This window comes from Vulpes vulpes, chromosome 3 (genome assembly GCF_048418805.1).
Source record: "Vulpes vulpes isolate BD-2025 chromosome 3, VulVul3, whole genome shotgun sequence".
In the NCBI taxonomy this organism is placed as follows: Eukaryota; Metazoa; Chordata; class Mammalia; order Carnivora; family Canidae; genus Vulpes; species Vulpes vulpes.
Genome location: NC_132782.1, coordinates 56,669,367 through 56,693,372, shown reverse-complemented (window position 1 = coordinate 56,693,372; position 24,006 = coordinate 56,669,367). Strand labels below are relative to the sequence as shown.

Below are 24,006 nucleotides of genomic sequence, written 5' to 3'. Positions count from 1 at the left end.
GATGGCAAGATTTCATTCTTTTAAATGGCTACATAAATTCCATTGTGTATATATGCCACATCTTTATCCATTCATTGATCAGTGAACACTTGGGCTGCTCTGTATTTTGGCTATTATAAATAATGCTGCCCTAAACACAAGGGCACATGTATCCCTTTGAATTAGTGTTTTTGTATTCTTTGAGTAAAGAACTTTCCTTCCTTTTTAAGGCTTAATAATATTCCAGTGTATGTATATATCACATTTTGTTTACCCATTCATCTGTTGATGAATACTTGGGTTGTTCCCATCTTCTGGCTCTTGTATATAATGCTAAGAACGTGGGTGTACAGATACCTCTTCAAGTTCCTGCTTTTAGTTTTTTCAGTATATATGGATTTAGAAGTAGAATTGTTAGATCGTACAGTAAATCTGTTTTTAGTTTTTTGAGGAACTGCCACTGTTTGCCATAGGGGCTTGCACATGTATTCCCTCCAACATTGTACAAAGGTTCCAGTTTCTTCACATCCTCACCAACACTTGTTTTCTGATTCTTTCTTTTTTTGATAGCCATCCTAAAGGGTGTGAGGTTATAATCTCCCTGTGTGGGTTTTTTTTTTTTTTTTGAAAGATTTTATTTATTTGAGAGGGAGAGAGAGAGCACGCATGAGCAGAGGTGGGGGCAGTGGGAGAAGGAGAAGCAGACTCCCTGCTAAGCCGGGAGCTGGACATGGGGCTCATCCTGAGGGTCATGACCTGAGGCAGATGCTTAACCGACTGAGCCACCCAGGCGCCCCTTACTGTGGTTTTGATTTGTACTTCCCTAATATTAGTGATGTTGAGCATCTTTTCAAGTGCTTATTTGGTCATTTATATATCATTGGAGAAATGTTTATTTAAATATTTTGCCTACTTTGAGTCAGATTTTTTGGTTGCTTTGAGTTTTAGGAGTTCTCTATGTTCTGGGTATGAATCCCTTATTGAATATGATTTGCAAATATTTTCTCTTGTGAGTTGCATTTTTACTGTTGATAGTATCTTTTGATGCACAAAATTTTAAAATTGTCATGATGTCCAATTTATTTTTATTACCTATGCATTTGGTGTCATATCTAAGAAATCTTTGTAAATCCAATGTTGTCAAGCTTTTAGGAGTTTTATTATTTTCAGTCTTACATTTAAGTCTTTGGTACATTTTGAGTTAATTTTTGTAAATGTTGTTACGTAAGAATCCAGCTTCATTCTTTTGCATGTAGATATTCAATTTTTCCAACATCATTTGTTGAAAAAACTGTCTTTTTTTTTTTTTTTAAAGATTTTATTTATTTATTCATGAGAGACATAGGCAGAGAAAGAAGCAGGCTCCACGCAGGGAACCTGATTTGAGACTGGATCCCGGGACTCCAGGATCACGCCCGGGGCCGAAGGCAGGAGTTAACTGCTAGGCCACCCAGGCCTCCCCAAAACTGTCCTTTTCTTTTCTTTTCTTTTCTTTTCTTTTCTTTTCTTTTCTTTTCTTTTCTTTTCTTTTCTTTTCTTTTCTTTTCTTTTCTTTTAAGATTTTATTTATTTATTCATGAGAGAGAGAGGAAGGCAGAAACATAGACAGAGGGAGGAGCAGGCTCCATGCAGGAAGCCCGATGTGGGACTTGATCCTGGGACTCCGGGATCACATCCTGAGCCAAAGGCAGATGCTCAACCGCTGAGCCACCCAGGCATCCCTGTCCTTTCTTTTTTTTTTTTTTTAAATTTAATTTTATTTATTTATGATAGGCACACAGTGAGGGAGAGAGAGAGGCAGAGACATAGGCAGAGGGAGAAGCAGGCTCCGTGCACTGGGAGCCTGATGTGGGATTCGATCCCGAGTCTCCAGGATCACGCCCTGGGCCAAAGGCAGGCGCCAAACTGCTGCGCCACCCAGGGATCCCGTTGTCCTTTCTTTTTTTTTTTTTTTTTTTTTTCCGTTGTCCTTTCTTAATTGAATAGTTTTGACACCCTTGTCAAAAATAACTTGGCCATCTGTGCAAAGCTTTATTTCTGGGCTCTGTTCTGTTCCACTGGTCTGTATATTTCTGTTCATGGCAGCAGTACCACGCTGTTTTGATTACTGTAGCGTCTAGTACCTTTTGGAATCAGGGAGTATGAGTCCTTCAGTTTTGTTCTTTTTCAAGATTGTTTTGGTTAGGGTCCTTTGAAATTCTATAAGAATTTTAGGATGAGTTTTTCTATTTCTATGAAAAAATGTCATTGGAATTGTGGTGGGGATTGCATCAAATCTATAGATGGCTTTGGGTAGTACTGACTTTTAAACAGTATTTTCCACTCTGTTAATATGAGATGTGTTTCCATTTAGTTATACTGTTTTTAATTTCTTTCAACAGTGTTTTGTAGTTTTCATTGTATAGGTCTTTGACCTCTTTGGTTAAGTTAATTCCCAAATGCAGTTGACCCTTGAACCACACAGGTTTGAATTGTGTGGAAACATTTAATATGCAGAATTTTTTTTTTAAGATTTTATTTATTTATTCATGAGAGACTGAAAGAGGCAGAGACACAGGCAAAGGCAGAAGCAGGCTCCATGCAGGGTGCCCGATGTGGGACTTGATCCCGGGACCCCAGGATTATGCCTTGGGCCGAAGGCAGGCGCTAAACCACTGAGCCACCCAGGGATCCCAATATGCAGAATTTTTTTTTTTTTTTTTTGTGCAGAATTTTTTGATGCAGTACTGTAAATGTATTTACTCTTCATGATTTTCTTAATATTTTCTCTACCTTATTTTATTGTAAGAATACAATATATAATACATATAATCTACAGAATATTTGTTAATTGTTTCTATTATTGGTAAAGCCTCAACAGAGGCTATTAGTAGTTAAGTTTTGGGGGAGTCAAAAGTTATACATAGATGTTTGACTCTGGGTAGTTGGTGCCCCCAATTCCTGCATTGTTGAAAGGTTAACTGTGGGCAGCCCCAGTGCCTCTGCCTCGCTGTTGGTGCCGCTTTGGCCCAGGGCGTGATCCTGGAGACCTAGGATCGAGTCCTGTGTCGGGTCCGGCTCCCTGCGTGGAGCCTGCTTCTCCTTCTGCCTGTGTCTCTGCCTCTCTCTCTGCGCCTCTCATGAGTGAATAAATAAAATCTTAAAAAAAAAGAAAAGAAAAGAAAGGTCAACTGTATTTTATTCATTGATGCTATTATAAATGGAACTGTTTTTGAATTTTCTTTTCAGATTTTTCACTGTGTATAGAAATGCAACTGATTTTTGTGTGTTGACTATCTTGCTACTTTGCTGAATTCATTTATTTCTACAGATATTTTTTTGTGGGATCTTTAGAGTTTTCCACATATAAAATCATATCCCTCCGTATTAAAATTCATTCATTGGATACACTATAATTTGCTATAGACTGCTTCCAGTCATGTATAAAATATATAGGAAGAGGAAAGCTAATTGTAGATCTGTAAGTGCAGCCCACATATGACAAGTTGAGAGCAATTTCTTAGGATAGATTCTGATAAAGAGGATTTTCTTCTTATTTAACCAGAGATTTGTATTTGAATTTTCACTGCCAATCCTTGAATTCACCCCCATCTCCCTACCTTTAATCCTGCCCCTCTTACCCTATTTTTCACACTGCTACCGAATAGAGGGGGAGAGTGCATTTTTCCCTCATAGAAGACTTATGAATTGTCTCTATAACATCTGTTCTGTCAGTTGGAAAAAGTTTTGAAGAATGGAGAGCACTTCGTGGATGAGTTGGAATTTGATTTGGTTTTTGAAAGATGAATGAATAGCATTTCAGTAAGCAAGAGAGAAGGTAGAGGTGAAATACGAATCTGTTGAAAGGTAATTGTGTTCAGGCATGCGAACTTTGATGACTGTAGACAGAGAGGTAGAAGAACTAGTTCTCCAGCCAGGGATTGTTTATTCTGTTTATCTGAATAATGAGCTATGTGTGTGTGTGTGTGTGGGAGGAGACCTGTTATGTGTTGATAGTGAAGGAGGTGAGGAGAATGCCAAGGGGTGCTTCAGCTTGATTTGTATGTTTATTCATTTAGTTATGTGGCTACATTGGTGATTGTTACCTATTTTGTTTCTTAAAAATTAGTTTGAGGGGCATCTGGGTGGCTCAGAGGGTTAAGCGTCTGACCTTTGGTTTCTGCTCAGGTCATGATCTCAGGGTCGTAGAATCAAGCCCTGGGTCCAGCTCTACATTCATTTAGCATGGAGATTGAGATTCTCTCTCTCCCTCTTCCCCTGCCCCTGTTACTCATGCTGTCTGACTCGCTCTCTCTAAAATAAAGAAATAAAATCTTAAAAAAAAAAAATAGTTTGAGAGTGTGTGTACTATTTTTTTAAGATTTGTGTATTTATATGAGAGAGAATGCGTATGCATGCATAAGCAGTGAGAGGGAGAGGGAGAGAGACAGAAACCCAAGCACACTGACACAGGACCCCATCCCAAGACCCAGAGATCATGGCTCCAGCAGAAACCAAGAGTCAGATGCCCAACTGACTGTGCTTCCCAGGTTCCCCTAGAGTGTGTATGCTTTTTGTTTGTTTGTTTGTTTTTTTAAGATTTATTTATTTAGAGAGAGAGTACGTGAGCACCAGGGCCAGGGGTGAGAGGCAGAGGGAGAGGGAGTCTTTTTTTTTTTTTTTTTTAAGATTTATTTTTATTTATTTATGATAGACATAGAGAGAGAGAGGCAGAGACACAGGCAGAGGGAGAAGCAGGCTCCATGCCAGGAGCCCTATGTGGGACTTGATCCCGGGATTCCAGGATCGCGCCCTGGGCCAAAGGCAGGCACGAAACCGCTGAGCCACCCAGGGATCCCCGAGAGTGAGTCTTAAACAGACTCTCCGTTGATCGCTGACCCACGGTGGGGCTCAGTCTCATGACCCTGAGATCACCACTCCAACCGAAACCGAGAGTCCGACGCTCAACCAGCTATGGCACCTAGGCACTCCAAGAGTGTGTTTACTTTTTAAAATTGAGATTAATTTGCATAATGTAAAATTCATCATTCTAAAGTGTATAATTCTGTGGGTTTTAGTATATTTACAAGGTTATGTAACCATTTCTACCATCTAATTCCAAAATATTTCCATCACCCCAGAAAAAGAAACCAATACCTGTTAACAGTCAGTTCTGGTTCCCCCTGTCCCTCGGCAGCCACTTTTTGTGTCTGTGGATTTGCAAGTACATTTCATATAATTGTGAATCAAATAACATGTGGCCTTTAGTATCTGGTTTCTTTCAGTTAGCATGCTGTGTTCAGTCCACCTGTGGTGTAGCATGTGTCAGTACCTAGTTTTTTTTTTCTTTTTTTAAAATTTATTATTATTTTTAAAGATTTTATTTATTTATTCATGAGAGAAACAGAGAGAGAGAGAGAGAGAGGCAGAGACACAGGCAGAGGGAGAAGCAGGCTCCATGCAGGGAGCCCCACATGGAACTCGATCCTGGGTCTCCAGGATCACACCCCGGGCCGCAGGCGGCGCGAAACCACTGTGCCACTGGGGCTGCCCAGTACCTAGTTTTTATCACTTAATAATAATCTCTTGTATGAATATGTCACATTTTGTCTAGTCATCAGTTGGTAATTGTTTATACTTTTCCGCTATGGTGACTAATACTGTTAAATGAACATTTACATGTAAGTTTTTATGTTGACATATCATTTTAGTTCTCTTGGATATATACCTAGGAGTAGAATGGCTAGGTCATATAGTAAATTGGTTTAACTTTTTTTTTTTTTTTTTTTTTTAAGTTTAGTCTGGGTTTTTTGTTTTGTTTTGTTTGTAATCTCTACACCCAACTCAGGGTTTAGTAAACTCAGAATCCTGATATCAAGAATTTCAAGCTCTTCCCTCAGAGCCAGTCAGGCACCCTGATTCTGTTTAACTTTTTAAGGAATTGCCAAGCTTTTCCGCAGCAGCTGCGCCATTTTACATTTCCACCAACAAGTATGAGAGTTCCTATTGTGTATTCTTTATATGTTTTTTGTGCAGACTATTCAATGGGGGTGTGTGTGTTATTTTTAAAGATTTTTTTTTTTTTTTTTTTTTTTTTTTTTTTTTTTTTTTTTTTTTAAAGATTTTATTTATTAGAGAGGGAGAGAGAGAGAGAGAGAGAGCGAGCCCGAGCATGCAGGGATCAGGGGAGAATGGTAAAGGGGGAGGGAGAATTGCCAGCTGACTCCGTGCTGAGTGCAGAGCCAGTGCGGGACTCGATCTCAGGACCCTTAGATTACAACCTGAACCGAAACCAAGAGTCAAATGCTCAACCAACTGAGCCACCCAGGTGCCCCAGTTGTGTGTGTGTGTGTGTGTGTGTGTGTGTGTGTTATTTATTCTTGAGAGACAGAGCGAAGCAGAGACATAGGCAGAGGGAGAAGCAGGCTCCATGCGGGAAGCCTGACGTGGGACTCCATCCCGAGTCTCCAGGATCACGCCCTGGGCCAAAGGCAGGTGCTAAACTGTTGAGCCACCCGGACTGCCCTTGTGTGTGTTTTTAAACAGTGTCATTGAGGTACAGTTGGCATCTACAAACTGCACAAAGTAGGCAATTTCAGAAGTTTCAACAGATTTATACACCTATGAAACCATCACCACAATCAAAATAGTAAACATCCCACAAATTTTTCTTATGCTCCTTTTACTCCTTCTCCCTCTTCCTGTCATTGTCCTTCCTCTGGCAACCTGTGATGAGCTTTCTGTCAATGTAAACTAGTTCGCATTTTATTATTTTTTTTTTTTTATTTTTTTATTTTTTGGGTAGTTCGCATTTTATATAAATGGAATGATTATAGTATATACGTAAACTGGCTTCTTTCACTCAGCATTGTTTTGAGATTAACTCATGTTGCTCCATGTATCAGTTCATTCCTTTTTATTGATGAATATTGTATGTATGGATATATTACAATTTGTTTATCCATTCACCTGTTAATGGACATTTAGATTATTTCTGGTTTTTGACTACTGCAGATAAAGTTGCTGTGAACATGTGCTTACAAGTTTTTGTAAGGACATATGCTTTTATTTCTTTTGGGTAGATATATAGGAATGGAATGGCTGGGTCATGTTGTAGGGTATCTTTAACTTTTTAAGACACTGCCAAACTGTTTTCCAAAGTAGTACCCAAAGTGGTTGTACCTCTTTATATTCCCAACAGCAATGTATGAGAGTTTGTTGTTCCACACTATGTAGTTGTGTTCTTGTGAACATTTAGTGAAGAAGAAAACAGAGACATAAAGACCCCTATATAGGTATCCCCCGCTTTCTGAAAGTTCATATTATGCCACTTTGGTTTTATAAAGAAAGATGCTCATGGCTTTTGCATAAGAGCAAAAATCCTCTTCTGATTTTGAATTAAGGAAAACAGGTACTGATATAGGTCTTTTGAAAAAGTGAGGTAGTGTAATGTGAAATTTCAGAAAGTAGGGGATACACCATTTCAAGTTAGGAAAGTTTTTGTAGGAATGCTGCACTTTAAGATAGCAGGGTAAAACTATATTCCATCTCACAGATTAGTCCTTTTGACATTTTCCTCCCTAAAGTAATGCATGAACATGTTTTAGAAAGTTCAAATGTTGTAGTCAGGAATAACATAAAAGGCAAAATCACTACCCAGGAGCAACGATTGTTAATCATTTTTTAATCTTTTCTTCCAGGCCTACACGAGCGTATACCAGAATTTTTAATCTTTTTTCCATCTCTAGTTTACACAGAAGGAATCAAAATATACATATTATTCTGCACCTTGCTTTTTTTCATTTCACAGTTTAATTTGGAGGTACTTTCATATCAGCACATTCTTTTTTTTTTTTTTTTAATTTTATTTATTCATGAGAGACAGAGAGAGGCAGAGACACAGGCAGAGGGAGAAGCAGGCTCTATTGCAGGGAACCTGTTGTGCGACTCGATCCCGGGACCCCAGGATCACACCCTGGGCCAAGGGCAGGTGCTAGGGCAGCCCCGGTGGCGCAGTGGTTTAGTGCCGCCTGCAGCCTGGGGTGTGATCCTGAAGACCTGGGATCGAGTCCCATGTCGGGCTCCCTGCATGGAGCCTGCCTCTCTCTCTGCCTGTGTCTCTGCCTCTCTTTTGCTCTCTCTGAATAAATAAATAAATCTTTAAAAAAACAAAACAAACAAAAAAAAAAACAAAGGCAGGTGCTAAACTGCTGAGCCACCTAGGCGTCCCATTTTTTTTTTTTAAGGATTTTATTTATCATATCAGCACATTCCTTATCATGGCTGCATTACAGATTACAGTAGTACAGTCAGTATTGCTTTAAGAAACCATGAATTTGTTCTAGTGCAGTTAATCTATTAGGGAACTATTTGAGTATAATGTGAATTCCACATGTGCTCTTAAGATTTTGTCTGCAAGAAATGTTAGGTGAATGCAGAAAACTGCACTTTGCTGAACTGAGCCACAGAAAGGATTACACAGCTGCACACGCCTGGCAGCTATCATTCTGCTACCTACCTCAGCTTACTTACTTCTCTCTTATGAGCCACATCTGGTGCTACAACTTTTTTTAATAATTTTTAAAAAAGATTTTATTTATTCATGAGAGAGAGAGAGAGAGGCAGAGACATAGGCAGAGGGAGAAGCAGGCGCCATGCAGGGAGCCCGATGTGGGACTCGATCCCAGGACTCCAGGATCACACCCTGGGCTGAAGGCGGCGCTAAACCTCCGAGCCACCCACTAAACCGCTGAGCCACCCAGACTGCCCTGGCACTACAATTTTGATTTCAGATTACCTCCTTTTGTCACTTCATGGTAACATACAAGCTGTAACCTTTTAGTGTCCACATTGCCAGGCAAACTTGAGGTCTTTTTCAAGGTGAACTGCCATATTTATTGTAGCATTTATGTATTTCATTACCATTTAATGTGTAAAATTGTGCTACTATTTTTATTAGGTTACCTTTTTTTTATGTCACATTTTTGAATGTTGTGTCCTTAACCCGATTTTCCTGATGCTTTGTGGTTTTTATTATGCAGTCTTATACAGCATGGTGATTTTTAGGAATGTATATGTTACATTGTAGTGGAACTGATGTATCCATTCCATGAATGTACATAATTTTTTAAAAAAGATTTTATTTATTTATTCATGAGACACACACACAGATAGAGGCAGAGACATAGGAAGGGAGAGAAGCAGGCTCCATGCAGTGAGCCTGATGTGGGACTTGATCCCGGGACTCTGGGATCATGCCCTGAGCCAAAGGCAGACAGATGCCCGACCACTGAGCCACCCAGGTGTCCCCCATAATTTCTTTATTTACATTTTAGTTTTAAAACATCCTATATACTGGGCACCTGGGTGGCTCAGTCAGTTAAGTGTATGCTTTCAGCTCAGGTCATGATCCTGGCCTTGAGCTCCGTGTTGGGCTCCCTGCTTACCAGAGAGTCTGCATCTCTCTCTACCCCATGCTCATGCTGTCTTGTGCTGTATCTTGCTCTCGCTTGCGCTCTCTTAAATAAAAATAATCTTAACATATTTCCTAGTGCATATAAGGAAGTATATATTTTTTTAAAAGATTTTGTTCATTTGAGAGAGAGAGAGTGAGCACACATGGGAGAGAGAGCTTGAGGTGGGGAGAAGCAGAGAGAGAGGGGGGAGAAGCAGACTCCCCACACGATGTGGGGCTCGATCCCAGGACTCTGGAATCATGACCTGAGCCAAAGGCAGATACTTTTAAAAATGTCTTTTAATCCCCTAACTGATCCTTTTTTACTTTTTGAATATCTGAAATATTTTAGGATAAACTAAAATTTAAAAGTATTACTAATCTGTGCCCTCCCCACCCCAAATTAACCTTCCTAATGTTGATTACCCAGTTGACTTCCTGCCACCTTGTAAATGTACATATAGCATGTACTCACATACTTTGGAAGGGATAATCTGTAAATAGACTTAAGGTTAATATATATTGGGTTTATCATTTTTTTAAAGATTTATTTTTTTTAATTTTTATTTATTTATGTATGATAGTCACAGAGGGAGAGAGAGGCAAAGACACAGGCAGAGGGAGAAGCAGGCTCCATGCACCGGGAGCCCGATGTGGGATTCGATCCCGGGTCTCCAGGATTGTGCCCTGGGCCAAAGGCAGGCGCCAAACCGCTGCGCCACCCAGGGATCCCTTAAAGATTTAATCTTAAATAATTTCTATACCCAGTGTGGGACTTGAACCTACACAATGCTGAGATCAAGAGTTGTACCTTCCTCTGACTCTTGGTTTCAGCTCAGGTTGTGATCTCAGGGTTGTGAGGTTGAACCCTGTGTTGAGCTCAATGCTCAGCATGGAGTCTGCTTAAGGGTCTGTCTTCTGTCGCTCTCCCTTTCCCCCTGCATGCTCTTGCTCTCACTGAATAAATACATCTTTAAAAAAAAAAAAGGATTTGCACACTCCATCCACTGAACCAGCCAGGTACCCCGTCACTGTTATTTTATATGATTTAAAAAAAAATTGGGGATCCCTGGGTGGCTCAGTGGTTTAGCGTCTGCCTTTGGCCCAGGGCATGATCCTGGAGACCTAGGATCAAATCCCATGTTGGGCTCCCTGTGTGGAGCCTGCTTCTCTCTCTGCCTGTATCTCTGCCTCTCTGTTTCTCTCTGTGTCTCTCATGAATGAATAAATAAATAAATCTTTAAAAAAGAAAAAAAATTACTGGATGGAAGGGTAGGGTATTATGCAAATAAGTCATTATGCAAATAACTCAATCAGAGAAAGACAGTTATATGATTTCACTCATGTGGAATTTAAGAAACAGCATAGGGGAAGGGAGGGAAAAATAAAACAAAATGTTATCAGAAAGTGAGACAAACCATAAGAGACAATAAATTAAGGATTGCTTGGGGGGGAATAGGGGGATGGGGTAACTGGATAATAGATATTAAGGAGGGCACATGATGTAGTGAGCTCTGGGTGTTAGACTGATGACGTTGACTTCCACCTCTGAAACTAATAATACACTAATGTTAATTAATTGAATTTAAATTAAGAAAAGAAAAGGTTATTATTTTAAAAGATTTTATTTATCTATTCATGAGAGACACACAGAGATAGAGACATAGGAAGAGGGAGAAGGGACACCTGGGAGGCTCAGCGGTTAAGCGCATCTGCCTTCAGCTCAGGGCGTGGTTCTAGAGTACTGGGATTGAGTCCCACATCGGGTTCCCTGCATGGAGCATGCTTCTCCCTCTGCCTGTCTCTCTGCCTCTCTCTTTCTGTGTCTCTCATGAATAAAGAAGTAAAATCTTTAATAAAAAAAAAAAAAAGAAAAGAAAAGAAAAAGGCAAAGGGAGGAAAAGCAGACTCCATGCAGAGAGCCTGGTGAAGGACTTGATCCCAAGACTCAGGGATCATGCCCTGAGCCAAAGGCAGACACTCAACAGCTGAGCCACCCAGGCATCCCATCCGGATCCTGGGATCACACCCTGAACGAAAGGCAGGCGCTAAACCACTGAGCCACGCAGGCATCCCTCTTTTTTTCTGTCTGAAAAGTTTAAAAGTTTATTTATTTGAGCAGTCTATACCCAACATGGGGCTTGAACTCAAGACTCTGAAATCAAGAGTTGCATGCTCCTCTAGCTGAGCTAGGCAGGTGCCTCTTTATTTCCTTTCTTCTGTCAATTTAAGAATTTACCTTAAATGTCTCAAAACCCTTAAACATTTCATATATATAGCTCTCTCTGTCCAGAGAAGGTGTGTTGAAGTGGTGGAGTAAGGGAAGGGTAAAACAACGTAAGGCCATCTCTCCAGTTCTAACACTAACAGCTAGAAGCAGTGGCATGGATGATTTAGAATAGCTGTTTTATTCTGAACTCTTTAACGTGTTACTTTGTAGATAGGAGACAAAGTATTGGCCTGAATGGATCCTAGGGCTGACCTTATATGGCAACTCGTATGGTCTTTAGCAATTTTGTTTATAATAGGAAAGTATGTATTTTTGACCTGGAAATCTATAATACTTAAATAATAATAATTTTTTTTAAGAGAGAGTTTGGGGGGAGGGAGAGAATCTTCAAGCATACTCCGACTGAGTGCAGAGCCTGATATGGGACTCGATCCCACAACCCATGAGATCATGGTCTGAGCCAAAACCAAGAGTTAGATACTAACTGACTAGGCCCCCAGGTACCCAAGTAGCACAATTTTTTTGAGCTCAGATATTTAGCTTTTCTGTTTTGCTCAGCTCTTACATGTTGTACTGTGACTAGCCCATGTCAGATGCTAACTACTGACCTCTGGCCTGCTCCCCACCATTCTGGTCCAGTGTGAAATTCTGACTATTTTTACTTAAAAGACCTATTTTTTTCCCATACCAGATGAGTTGAAGAAACATTGATTATGTTGACCAAAAATGAGAGTATATGCAAATGGTTTTATATATAAAATCTGGCTTAGAATAATTAGGATACAGAGTTTTTGTTAGTACCAGCTTAAAATTAGAACAGAATCTTCTCCTTTTTAGATTTCCTTTGATCTGAATCTTTCATATAATACAATACTTCAGATTGCTTGTATTGTGGAGTCAGACGTGCTACCATTGTGCCACGAGGTCACTAATTTGCTTGTATTGTGATAAAAAGCAAGATTTGGGTGAGAAAATTAGCAGTGTATATTTTCAGTTACCTGTGTCAAGGAGATGACAGTTTAATGACTAATCTTTAAATAGAAGGAAAAATTTAAATCGACATTGAAATATATTTTGATTTTTTAAAAAAGTTTATTTTTTAGTAATCTCTGCACCCAGTGTGGGGCTTGAACTCACAACCCTGAGATCAAGATCATGATTCTTCTCAGCCAGCTGGGGTCTCTTATATTTTGATTTTTTTGATAGGACTTCATGCCAAATGAATTTTCTCAAAATATCTAAATAAAAAAAAAAGAAAAAATGGATATCAAAATGGATATTTTTTTTCTTATAATACACATTGGGCAGTCTTCGGGAAGCCTTGGATGATGTTGGGGTAAAAGCTGCTATTTTAATTTCCAATATGTAATTTATTAAATGGATTCCTAAAGATTCAACATTAGACAAATTTAGTGCAAGTCACCTTGCTTCTAGATCTCTAGTTACTTATTGCTGATAAGAAAAGCTTCTAGTTATTTTTCTGTTTTTCTAATACTCTGCTGTACTGGGGTCCTCTGGGTGGCTTGAACGTCTGACTTCAGCTCAGGTCATGATCTCAGTGTCTTGGGATCTAGCTCTGCACTCAGCAGGGTGTCTGCTTCTCCCTTTCCCTCTCTGCCCCTCCTCCTGCTCCTGCATGCGTGCTAGCTCTCTCACCCAAATAAAGAAAGAAAATCTTATAAATCCCATCCAGCAGGGTATATTTTTTATCTGTATTCACAAAAGAAAACTGGTCTGTTATTTTTCTCTACTGATGATTTTGACCACATCTTCATAGGTTTAGATACAGTGCTCTTTTTGTTGATAATTTTAAAAGTCTTATTTTAAATTTCTCTTTGAGTCATGAGTTATTTAGAAAAGTATTTTGTTTTCCATTTCATAGAACGTTCTTGTTAATGATTTCATATTTAGTTTTATTAGGATCAGAGAATGTTTTGTAATAATTATGACTTTATATTCCATCTCATGACTTAATTTTTTTTAAAGATTTTACCAAATTATATGACAGAGAGTGAGAGAACACAAGCAGGGGGAACAGGAGAGGGAGAAGCAGGCTCCTCATTGAGCAGGGAGCCGGATGCCAGGCTCTGTCCCACGATCGTGACCTGAGCCAAAGCCAGATGCTTAATTGAGCCACCCAGACACCCTGATTTAATTTTAATGACTTTTTATAGATAATCTTAAACAGTATTCTCTGTTGTGTTCAGAATGATGTGTAGCTATAATTTTTAAAAAAATTTTGTTACTTTTTAAAAACAGGCTCCACACCCAGTGTGGGACTTGAAGTCACAATCCTGAGTTCAAGAGACACGCCCTGTACCGACTGAGCCAGCTAGGCCCTTGTATGTAGCTGTTAAATCTGGCTTGTAAATTGCATTATCTATACTACTGGTATTTTTGTCTGTTGTTTTCTTTATCTTTTAAATTTCTGAGACACATGTTCAAATTCCCCTGTAATGATTGTGATTTTCTTAAAATTTTCTTGTATTTCTGATTTATTGTGTACATTTTAACATGTTCGATGTTTATGGCATATCTTTGTGATTGTGTCCTTTATTTATTTATTTATTTTTAAATATTTTATTTATTTATTCATGAGAGACACAGACAGAGAGAGGCAGAGGGAGAAGCAGGCTCCACGCGGGGAGCCGGATGTGGGACTCGATCTCAGGACTCCAGGATCACACCCTGGACTGAAGGCAGGCACCAAACTGCTGAGCCACCCAGGGATCCCCTGATTGTGTCCTTTAATAGTAACATAATCATTATTAAAGTTTATTGGTGTTCAATTATCCTGTTGGTTACTAATCATGCCATGCCAGTTATCTTTTCATTTGCATGTATCTGTGTATAATAACTTTGCACATCCCAGAGCACCTGGGTGGCTCAGTCCGTTAAGCATCCAACTCTTGATTTCAACTCAGGTCTTAGTCTCAGGGTTGTGAGTTCAAACCCCACGTTGGACTCCACTGTGGAACTTACTTTAAAAAAAATTTTTTTTTAACACAAACTTTGGGAGATCCCTGGGTGGCTCAGCGGTTTAGCGCCTGCCTTTGGCCCAGGGCGCGATCCTGGAGTCCCGGGATTGAGTCCCACATAAGGCTTCCTGCATGGAGCCTGCTTCTCCCTCTGCCTGTGTCTCTGCCTTTCTCTCTCTCTCTCTCTCTCTATCATGAACAAATAAATCTTTAAAAAATAAAAAAAATAAACACAAACTTTGCCCATCCCTTTATTTTAAACATTTAGCTATAATACCTTTCAAAATGTAGAAATATCAAATAGATTTGTAAGTATCAGGAGTGATAAAAGTTACCATAAGCTAGTGGTTATGTTCCCTGTGGGTATTTGTATTTTGACATGTATCTGTTATCCCTTCATTTACTTATTCAGCAAATAATGTATTGAGAGTGTCCAGGAACTTTGGAAGGGAAGTTAGGGAAAGCTGTCTTGGATAGTATGATTAAGGAAGGCCTTCTTTGACAACGTAGACATTTGAGCTGGGGTCTAGAAAAGCTAATTTGAGGAAAGTGCATTCCAGGTAGAGGGAACCTTAAGTCCAGAAATCCTAAGGAGAGGCACCTGGCTGGCTCAGTTGATAGAATGTGTGATTCTTGATCTTGGAGTTGTGAGTTCAAGCCCCGTGTTGGGGATATAGCTTACTTAAACAAAACTAAAATCCTAAGGAAAGATTGAGGTGTATTTGAAGAATAGAAAGGACCAATGTGTCTGGATCTTAATGATTAAGGATGATGAGGCAGGCAGGGCTCAATTCACGTAAGATCTCGTGGGTCATGTTAAGGAGTGTGATTTTATTCTTAAGTGTTATGGAAAGTCATTGGCAGATTTTGAACAGGGGATGACATGATTAGATAAATATCTTTATAGTCCTAATGTAAATTGAAGTGTAGTTTACATTCAGTGAAATGCACAGATTTTTGTACAAACATGGATAAGTTTTCACAGTTGCATATGCCCATGCGATCCACACCCTTAAGATAAATTTTCTCATCCCAAAAAGTTCCTTTGTTCTTCCCAGTCTGTCCTCACCATCAGCACCTTTTCTTTCACTATAGATTGTCTGTTCTAAAACTTCATATAAATGGAATCATTTTTAAAAAATGGAATCATTTATGTATGTGCTTATGTGTCTGGCTTCTTTCACTTTCCAAGATGAGTTTTTTTTTTTTTTTTTTTTTTTTTTAAGGTTTATTTGGGAGAGAAAATGTGCATGTCTGTGTGGAGGAGGTGAGGAGCAGAGTCTGTTTTTTGTTTTTGTTTTTTTTAAAGTTTGTTTATTTGTTTATTTATTTATTTGACAGCATGCCCATGTGCCTACTTTCTGGGGGAGAAGCACAGGGAGAGAAGGACAAGCAGGCTCCATGCTGAGTATGGAGCCGGTTGGTCATGGGGGTCAATCTCAGGACCCCAAGATCATGACCTGAGCCAAAATCCAGAGTGGGACTCTTAACTGACTGAGCCACCCAGGTGCCCCTATAATTGTATTTTTAATTATACAATTTCCTTTTAAAATTATTTTTTTCTTGAGGTTTATTCCAAAGTATAGAACACTACAAAGTATAGATAGAACAAGGTTTTGTTTTGCTTTTGATCTTTAACTTTTTTCAAAAACTCTGACTTGTTAATTTGAATGGATATGATTGGGTACTTTTGCTTTCTTACTTGTAGGGGAAAATTTACTTTTTAGGTTTAAATTGACAGTATTTACTTTTTTTTTTTTTTTTTAAATGTGAGTTCTAGGCCCAGTATGGGGCTGAACTCACAACCCCAGTACCATGAGTCACATGCTCTACTGACTGAGCCAGCCAGGTGCTCTGACGTTTCCTCTTTTTTTTTTTAAATCCAAATCTGTTCATTGGGATAGTTTCCCACCCATCTTGATTCAGGATGCTTTAGGTGCTGCTTCTATCTGAAGGAGCATCCTTCGGTAAGCCTTGTTTTCTCCTGTAGACTGGCAAAGGACAGTGGAGCAGCTAACACACAAAACTACCTTTTGTGCATGGCTGAACAGGATGGTGATTTTGTAGCCTCCTGGGCACTTCACACATGTGTGAAGTAAGAGTTGGAGCTCCGCTATAGGCGCTTCTGCCTGTGCTTCCTCTTCTCTCCTGGGGACAGGTGGAAGAGGTCTTCACTAGGAGATGATGTTCCTCATGCAGAGGTCATCGCTGCCAGGAAGTTGTTTACTTTTTATTTTATTTATACATGTATATATATTTTAAATAGGCTCCACACCCAGTATGAGGCTTGAACTCACAGCCCCAAGATCAAGAGTCACACACTGCACTGACTGAGCCAGCCAGGAGCCCCAAGCTGTTTACTTATTATAATGAGTCTGTTTCAGTGACAAAAATTTTAAATTAGAGGAATCAGCATTATACATGTTTCTGAATATGGATTTGGTCCCACAATATGGAAAAAATCGTTTCTCACAGACTAATTATAAACAGTAATGGACTTTTTTTTTTTGGTAGCAGTTCACATTTACCATCTTCATATTAGTTTTATCTGATTCAAAATCTAAAGAGGATTAATAGGACATTTTGTTTCAAAGTTGAATGTAACAATATCTAACAACTGTTCTTATTTCCTTTTCATAAATCTGAAAGTCAGACAAGAATCTGAATCTTAAGATGACCATGGATCATTTGTTACACATTCCATTCACTTATTCATTACATTATGATGAGAGCATGCCCCAGCAGTTGTTCCCAGCTTTCCTAGCATATACTTGAATGTGGCATGTGTATACTTTAGTGTTTTTGCTAGACCGAAGCAGACCTGAGTTATTAAAAAGTCGCAGTATGGACCTAAATCTTCCTACACCTGTTTATCAGAAGCTCAAATCTATGCCCAAAGTTGATATCAAAGCTTTATTACAAGGCTGCATGAATTATGAATGACCTTGACAGCACAAGTTAACTCATTGGTTTCTTCTTTTTCTATCCCAACCCCTCTACACCCAAATTCTTCTTTTTTTCTCTTCTGTTTCCCTAGTTTTAGAGCAAAAGAGAGTTTTATTTTATCTTTTAAATGAGGGTGAAATAAAATACTCTTTTCTTCAAGGATCCCCAGCCTTCTTGTGGAGGAGCTACTGTTACTCTTGGGAGGTAGGAGGAAAATATTCAGATTATGAGGTCCATGGAATGGATGAGTGAAGGTGATGCTGGATTCACTCATCTTTGCAAATAATCCCATAAGACTCTGGCAAACTGTAGAAGACAGGTGATCACTGAGGAAGTGGTGTAGTGCAGAAACAGATTTGGAGATCTGCTAGAATGTGTCTACTTCTGATTCTAGGTTTTTTTTTTTTTTTTTTTTTTATGATAGTCACAGAGAGAGAGAGAGAGAGAGAGAGAGAGAGAGGCAGAGACACAGGCAGAGGGAGAAGCAGGCTCCATGCACCGGGAGCCTGACGTGGGATTCGATCCTGGGTCTCAGGCAGGCGCCAAACCGCTGCGCCACCCAGGGATCCCTGATTCTAGGTTTTATTGGAGAATAGGACGTATGTTTTTTCCCTTCTGCATTAAAGAAGAAGGAATGAGGTTTATTGATTTTTTTTTTTTTTTTTGGAATGTATTCTTTATGTAATGGCCCAAGATTTTTTCAGATTGTCTAAAACTCGTTGCAGACCAATTGGGGAAGGCAAGACCTTACTCCCCATTTTTTTTTTTTTAATATTTTATAAAACATTTTATCCACTTATTTATTTGAGTGAGCATGAGAAAGCACAAGCAGGGGGCGCAACAGAGGGAGAAAGAGAAGCAGTGTCTTTCCAGAGCAGGGAGCCCAAAATAGGGCTTGATCCCAGTACTGCAGGATCAGTCTGAAGCAAAGGCAGACATTTAACCAACTGAGCCACCTGGGCACCCCTTGAAAACTTATTTTATTTTTTATTTTATTAGTATTTTTAGTAAGGTCTATACCAGAGGTGGGACTTGAACTCAAGACCCCGAGATTAAGAGTGACATGTTCTACCAACTGAGCCAGCCAGGTATCCCATTACTCTCATTTTTTATAAGCTTTCTTTAGAAACATAAAATAACAGTTGGATTCAGGGCCTCTACAAAAATGAAGACTCATTTATATTCTAAATTAGAGCAGGTACATAGTGATGGTGAGGATACATTAAATGGCTTGGTTCTGGATGTTTATAAATGCTGGAGTTTTTAGAACATTTGAGCTTATTACACAGCAGTTATAGGAAAAAATGATCTCTGACATCTAGGATTTAAATATGTATCATTATATAATGGGTCTCTCTGCCAGCTGAATCAAGTGAGCCTATCTCAGGGATGGGTAATAGAACTGGACTAAACCAAGAAACTTTTAAATTGTTATTTCTATTTTAATGTTAAATAAAAACGTTTTTGAGTTAACATTTTTATTAATTTTATTTTAGAACTTCTAATTACCTAAGCAAATACATATTGTGTATTTTTGCCTTTGGTTAGGTAAATAACCTTTAGTGGTAGATGGTAGAACAAAGGTTTGGAAATCAAGGAGCTCTTCTTGTCTATTCTGTGTCATAGATTAATGTTCTAAGGAACAACATATAAACTACCCTGAGCCTGTCTTATTATCTGTATATTGTATCAGTAGGCCCTCGCTTCTCGTAAGGGAGTCACTAGCCACAGATGGTTACTGAGCCTTTGAAGTGTGGCTGTTCCAAATTGAGATGTGCTCTAAGCGTAAACTATACACTGGATTTTAAAGACTTAGTACAGAGATAAGAATGTAAAATACCTTTTTTTTGGTAAAATATCTTATTGCTAATTTCATATTGATTACATTGTTGGAATGATAATATTTTGAGTACATTGGTTAAGTAAAAGTGTTATTAAAATTAATTTCACCCATTTCTTTTGCCCCCCCCCTTTTTTTAAAGTAATCTCTACACCCAACGTGGAGTGGAGCTCAAACTCATGATGCTGAGATCAAGAGTCAAAAGCTCTATTGACTGAGCCAGCCAGCTGCCCCCTTTTTTCCTTTTTGAATGTGGCCGCTAGAGAATTTTATTTTATTTTTTAAAAGATTTTATTTAGGGGCACCTGCGCTCAGTCCAGGCTCAGTGGTTGAGCGTCTGCCTTTGGCTCAGGTTGTGATCCCAGGGTCCTGGGACAGAGTCCCACATCAGACTCCCTGCATGGAGCCTGCTTCTACCTCTGCCTAGGTCTCTGCCTCTCTCTCTCTCTCTCTCTCTCTCTCTCTCTCTCTGTCTCTCATGAGTAAATAAATAAAATCTTTAAAAATAAAAAATGTTTTTAAATTAAAATTTTTAATTTAAATTTAGTTAACATAAATGTAATATTGGTTTCAGTGGTAGAGGTCAGTGATTCATCAGTCCTGTATAATACCCAGTGTTCATTACATCGCATGCCCTCCTTAATGTTCATCACCCAGTTACCCCCCATCTCCCTGCCCTCCTCTTTTTCCCCTCCAGTGACCCTCAGTTTGTTTCCTATGATTAGGAGTCTCTTATGGTTTTGTCACCCTCTCTGATTTCATCTTGCTTTATATTTTCCTCTCTTCCCCTATGATCCTGTGTTGTTTCTTAAATTCCACATATGAGTGAGTTCATTTGGTAATTGTCTTTCTCTCATTCTTTCATTTAGCATATCCCCTAGTTCCATCCATATTGTTTCAAATAGCAAGATTTCTTTTTCTTTTTTGATGGCTGAGTAGTAGTCCATTGTATGTATTGTATGCTGATAGTCCACCATATCTTCTTATCCATGCATCTATTGATGGACATCTGGGATCTTTCCATAGTTTGGCTATTGTGGAAATTGCTGCTATGAACATTGGGGTGCAGGTACCCCTTCGGATCACTACATTTGTATCTTGAGGCAAATACCCAGTAGTGCAGTTACTGGGTCGTAGGGTAACTCTATTTTCAACTTTCTGAGGAATTTCCAGATGTTTAGAGTGGCTGCACCAGTTTGCATTCCCATCAACAGTGTAAGAGGGTTCCCCTTTCTCCACATCCTCGCCAACATCTGTTGTTTCCTGACTCGTTCATTTTAGCCATTCTGACTGGTGTGAAGTGATATCTCATGGTGGTTTTGATTTGTATTTCCCTGATGGCAAGTGATGTTGAGCATTTTTTCATGTGTCTATTGGCTATTTATATGTCTTCTTTGGAAAAATGTTTATGTCTTCTGCCCATTTTCTTGATTGATTTTTCCTTTGGGTGTTGAGTTCTATAACTTCTTTATAAGTTTTGGATACTCGCCCTTTATCTGAGGTGTCATTTGCAATTATCTCCTCCCTTTCTGTAGGTTGTCTTTTGGTTTTGCTGACTATTTCCTTTGCTGTGCAAAAGCTTTTTATCATGATGAAGTCCCAGTAGTTAATTTTTGCCTTTGTTTCCCTTGCCTTTGGAGACATGTTGCTAGAGAATTTTAAATTCCATACTTGGCTCACATTATATATCTTTTGGACGGTGCTGGTTTGGGCAGCATTTCCTTTTTTTTTTTTTAATTTTTATTTATTTATGATAGAGAGAGAGAGAGAGGCAGAGACATAGGCAGAGGGAGAAGCAGGCTCCATGCACTGGGAGCCCGACATGGGATTCAATCCGAGGTCTCCAGGATCGTGCCCTGGGCCAAAGGCAGGCACTAAACCGCTGCGCCACCCAGGGATCCCTGGGCAGCATTTCCTAAGCTAACTCATGAAATATTAATAAGTGCTCCATGAAACATAGTTTGGAAGAGCAACAGTGTCCAGTAGAACTCTTTTGCAGTGATATAAATGTTCTGTATCTGCACTGTCCAATATAGTATAGCTACTAGCCACTGATGGCTGTTGAACACTTGAAATGTAGCTAGTTCTGAAATGAGAAAATTGAAATGTACCAGAAAGTAAGTGAATTTTGAATTTATTTATTTATTTTTAAAAAAATTTTAATTAACTTTAAATAGCCACATATGGGTAGTTAATGTATCGGGACAGTGCTGATCTAGAAGATTTAGGGGATTTTTTTTTTTTTTTTTTTTTGCAGACCTGTATACATAGGATTTGTTTACTATATTGCAAACTTGCTTAATATATCTATATGTATGGGTTTTTTATGAGTAATGATAAGTGATCAGTAGCAATAATATTTATTGAGTACCTGTTATATAGTAGGCACTGTGTAAGTACCAGAAAGAAGATTTTATGATACATTTTTTATTAAGAGCTTAACTATATATATTACTCATGTTTTGTAATATGCTGGTTGCATTGTGAATTCCAAAGTGCTATTTGGGCTTTACCATGTTTTCATCAAAGTCTAGTTTCTTTCCTTTCCTTTTGAGTGCCCTTCTGTGAAAGCCTGGCTTCTTTTGAAAAGTTTAAGCAATGTGCTGACTTGTTAAAAGATTTTCTCTTGAAAGGGAAACCTACACTTTATGACAGATGATGATGATTTTGTTTTTAGTAAACTTTTTTTTTTTTTTCAAGATTTGAGAGAGAGCATGCATGCCTGTGTATGCAGGCATGGGGGGAGGGGATTGGAATAACAGTGGGAGAGGGAGAGAGAGAACCTCAAGCTGTCTCTCTCTCTTCTCAGCCCGATGCTGGGCTCAGTCTCATGATCCTGAGATCATGACTGGAGCTGAAATCAAGAGTTGGATGCTTAACCAACTGAGCCACCCAGGCGCTCCTGTTTTTAGTAAACTTTTGAAGTTAGGTTTTTGATTTTAACAAGGGTATGTACATGTTTATACAGAGGCTTAAGAGTATCAGTATTGTGTAATATTTTTCCCTTTGTTTTTGTGTGCACATATATTCATACTAGCATCAAGCAGTGTTGTTTATTATTACTTCACAGTGAAGAACGAATGTCATCATGTCTGGAATCAAGCGAACAATCAAAGAAACTGACCCTGATTATGAGGATGTATCTGTGGCTCTTCCAAATAAGCGGCATAAAGCAATTGAGAATTCAGGTAAAAATTCACCTGCTTTAGGAAATTATTTATTTTTTTGAGGTATGCTTTCCTATAAGATTTACAGGAACTAAAACAAAATGTATTTCTCTGTTTCATATAATTTGAAGAGGGATTAATTAAGTGGTCTGTCAATAGCAATACACCCTGTGTGTTGAAAAAGGCCAGGAAGACAATCATGTAGACAGTGAAAGTGTCAATAATGAGACTGGCTGTAAGTTTTAGCTATCATTGTATGTGAGGCATAACCATAAAATCTTATAATATGTATGCTGCAATGTGGTAGATGATAATGGGTGGTATATGGATTAAGGTTTTTTTTATTGTAATAGTTGTATATTATTTTAATGTCTGTTGGAAAGATGATGATCTTATAAGTTTTGTAGTTGCATGACTTGTTACATAGGATAAGGCTAAAATTATTTTAAAATATTATGTTAATTAGATGTTTCATATGATTCTCAGATGTGGTGTAGGTAACTTAATGATGGCATATGAGTGATACAAATTTGGGAATTACTGATGTAGTTTAACCTCTGCACTTAGCTGCTAGTAGTTTAGGCTCAGAGACATTAAATTACTTGCCCAAGATCATGTAATTAATTAGTTGAAGAGCAAATCATCAACTATGTGTCTGTAGCAACCCAGAATATTTTAAGCTATCTCAAAAAAAGTTGCTAAATTTGAGTTTTTAAAACAAATTATTGCTGAAATTCATTACTATTTATTTAAATAATCTATGTAAATTAATACAACTGGTAAAGAAGGCATCCAAGTCATAAAGTGTTGTAGCTCCACAAAGATTAGTGCCCCTAGAGTTGAGGTGGTGAAACAAAATTCCTTTCTCTAAGTGCAGTCAAGACATACATACCCTCCAAAAGTCTTTGTGGAGCAAAAATTATCAAAGTCTAGTTTCTTTCCTTTCCTTAAATTTCCTTTCCTTTACTTGAATTGAATTTCAAGTAATGAAAACATTTCACTGCAACCTTTCCCCTTATTCAGTTATAATTCTATTTTTTTATATATATATTTTTATTTATGATAGTCACACACACACACACAGAGAGAGAGAGAGAGAGAGAGGCAGAGACACAGGCAGAGGGAGAAGCAGGCTCCATGCACCGGGAGCCCGACGTGGGATTCGATCCCGGGTCTCCAGGATCGCGCCCTGGGCCAAAGGCAGGCGCCAAACTGCTGCGCCACCCAGGGATCCCTATAATTCTATTTTTAAGGACATTATTTATTTTCAATAAGCCAAATAAATATGAGACTTATATCCTTTACTCCTCAAATGCATCATATGCCATAACTTTTTTAATAAAAATAATTGGAGGGTATTATGCTGAGTGAAGTAAGTCAATCGGAGAAGGACAGTGTATGTTCTCATTCATTTGGGGAATATAAATAATAGT

General features: G+C 38.6%; 1 protein-coding gene across 3 annotated transcripts in view; it reads left to right on the top strand.

Moving 5' to 3' along the window:
* YEATS2 (YEATS domain containing 2) overlaps positions 1 to 24,006 on the top strand; it is a 117,615-nt gene that overhangs the window by 4,615 nt on the left and 88,994 nt on the right. For all 3 annotated transcript variants that reach the window (XM_072752570.1, XM_072752571.1, XM_026007243.2), the window contains exon 2: positions 22,477 to 22,594. In XM_072752570.1, the coding sequence (XP_072608671.1) occupies positions 22,495 to 22,594 (100 nt within the window). In that variant the 5' untranslated portion in view covers positions 22,477 to 22,494. The remainder of the gene's footprint in view (positions 1 to 22,476; positions 22,595 to 24,006) is intronic.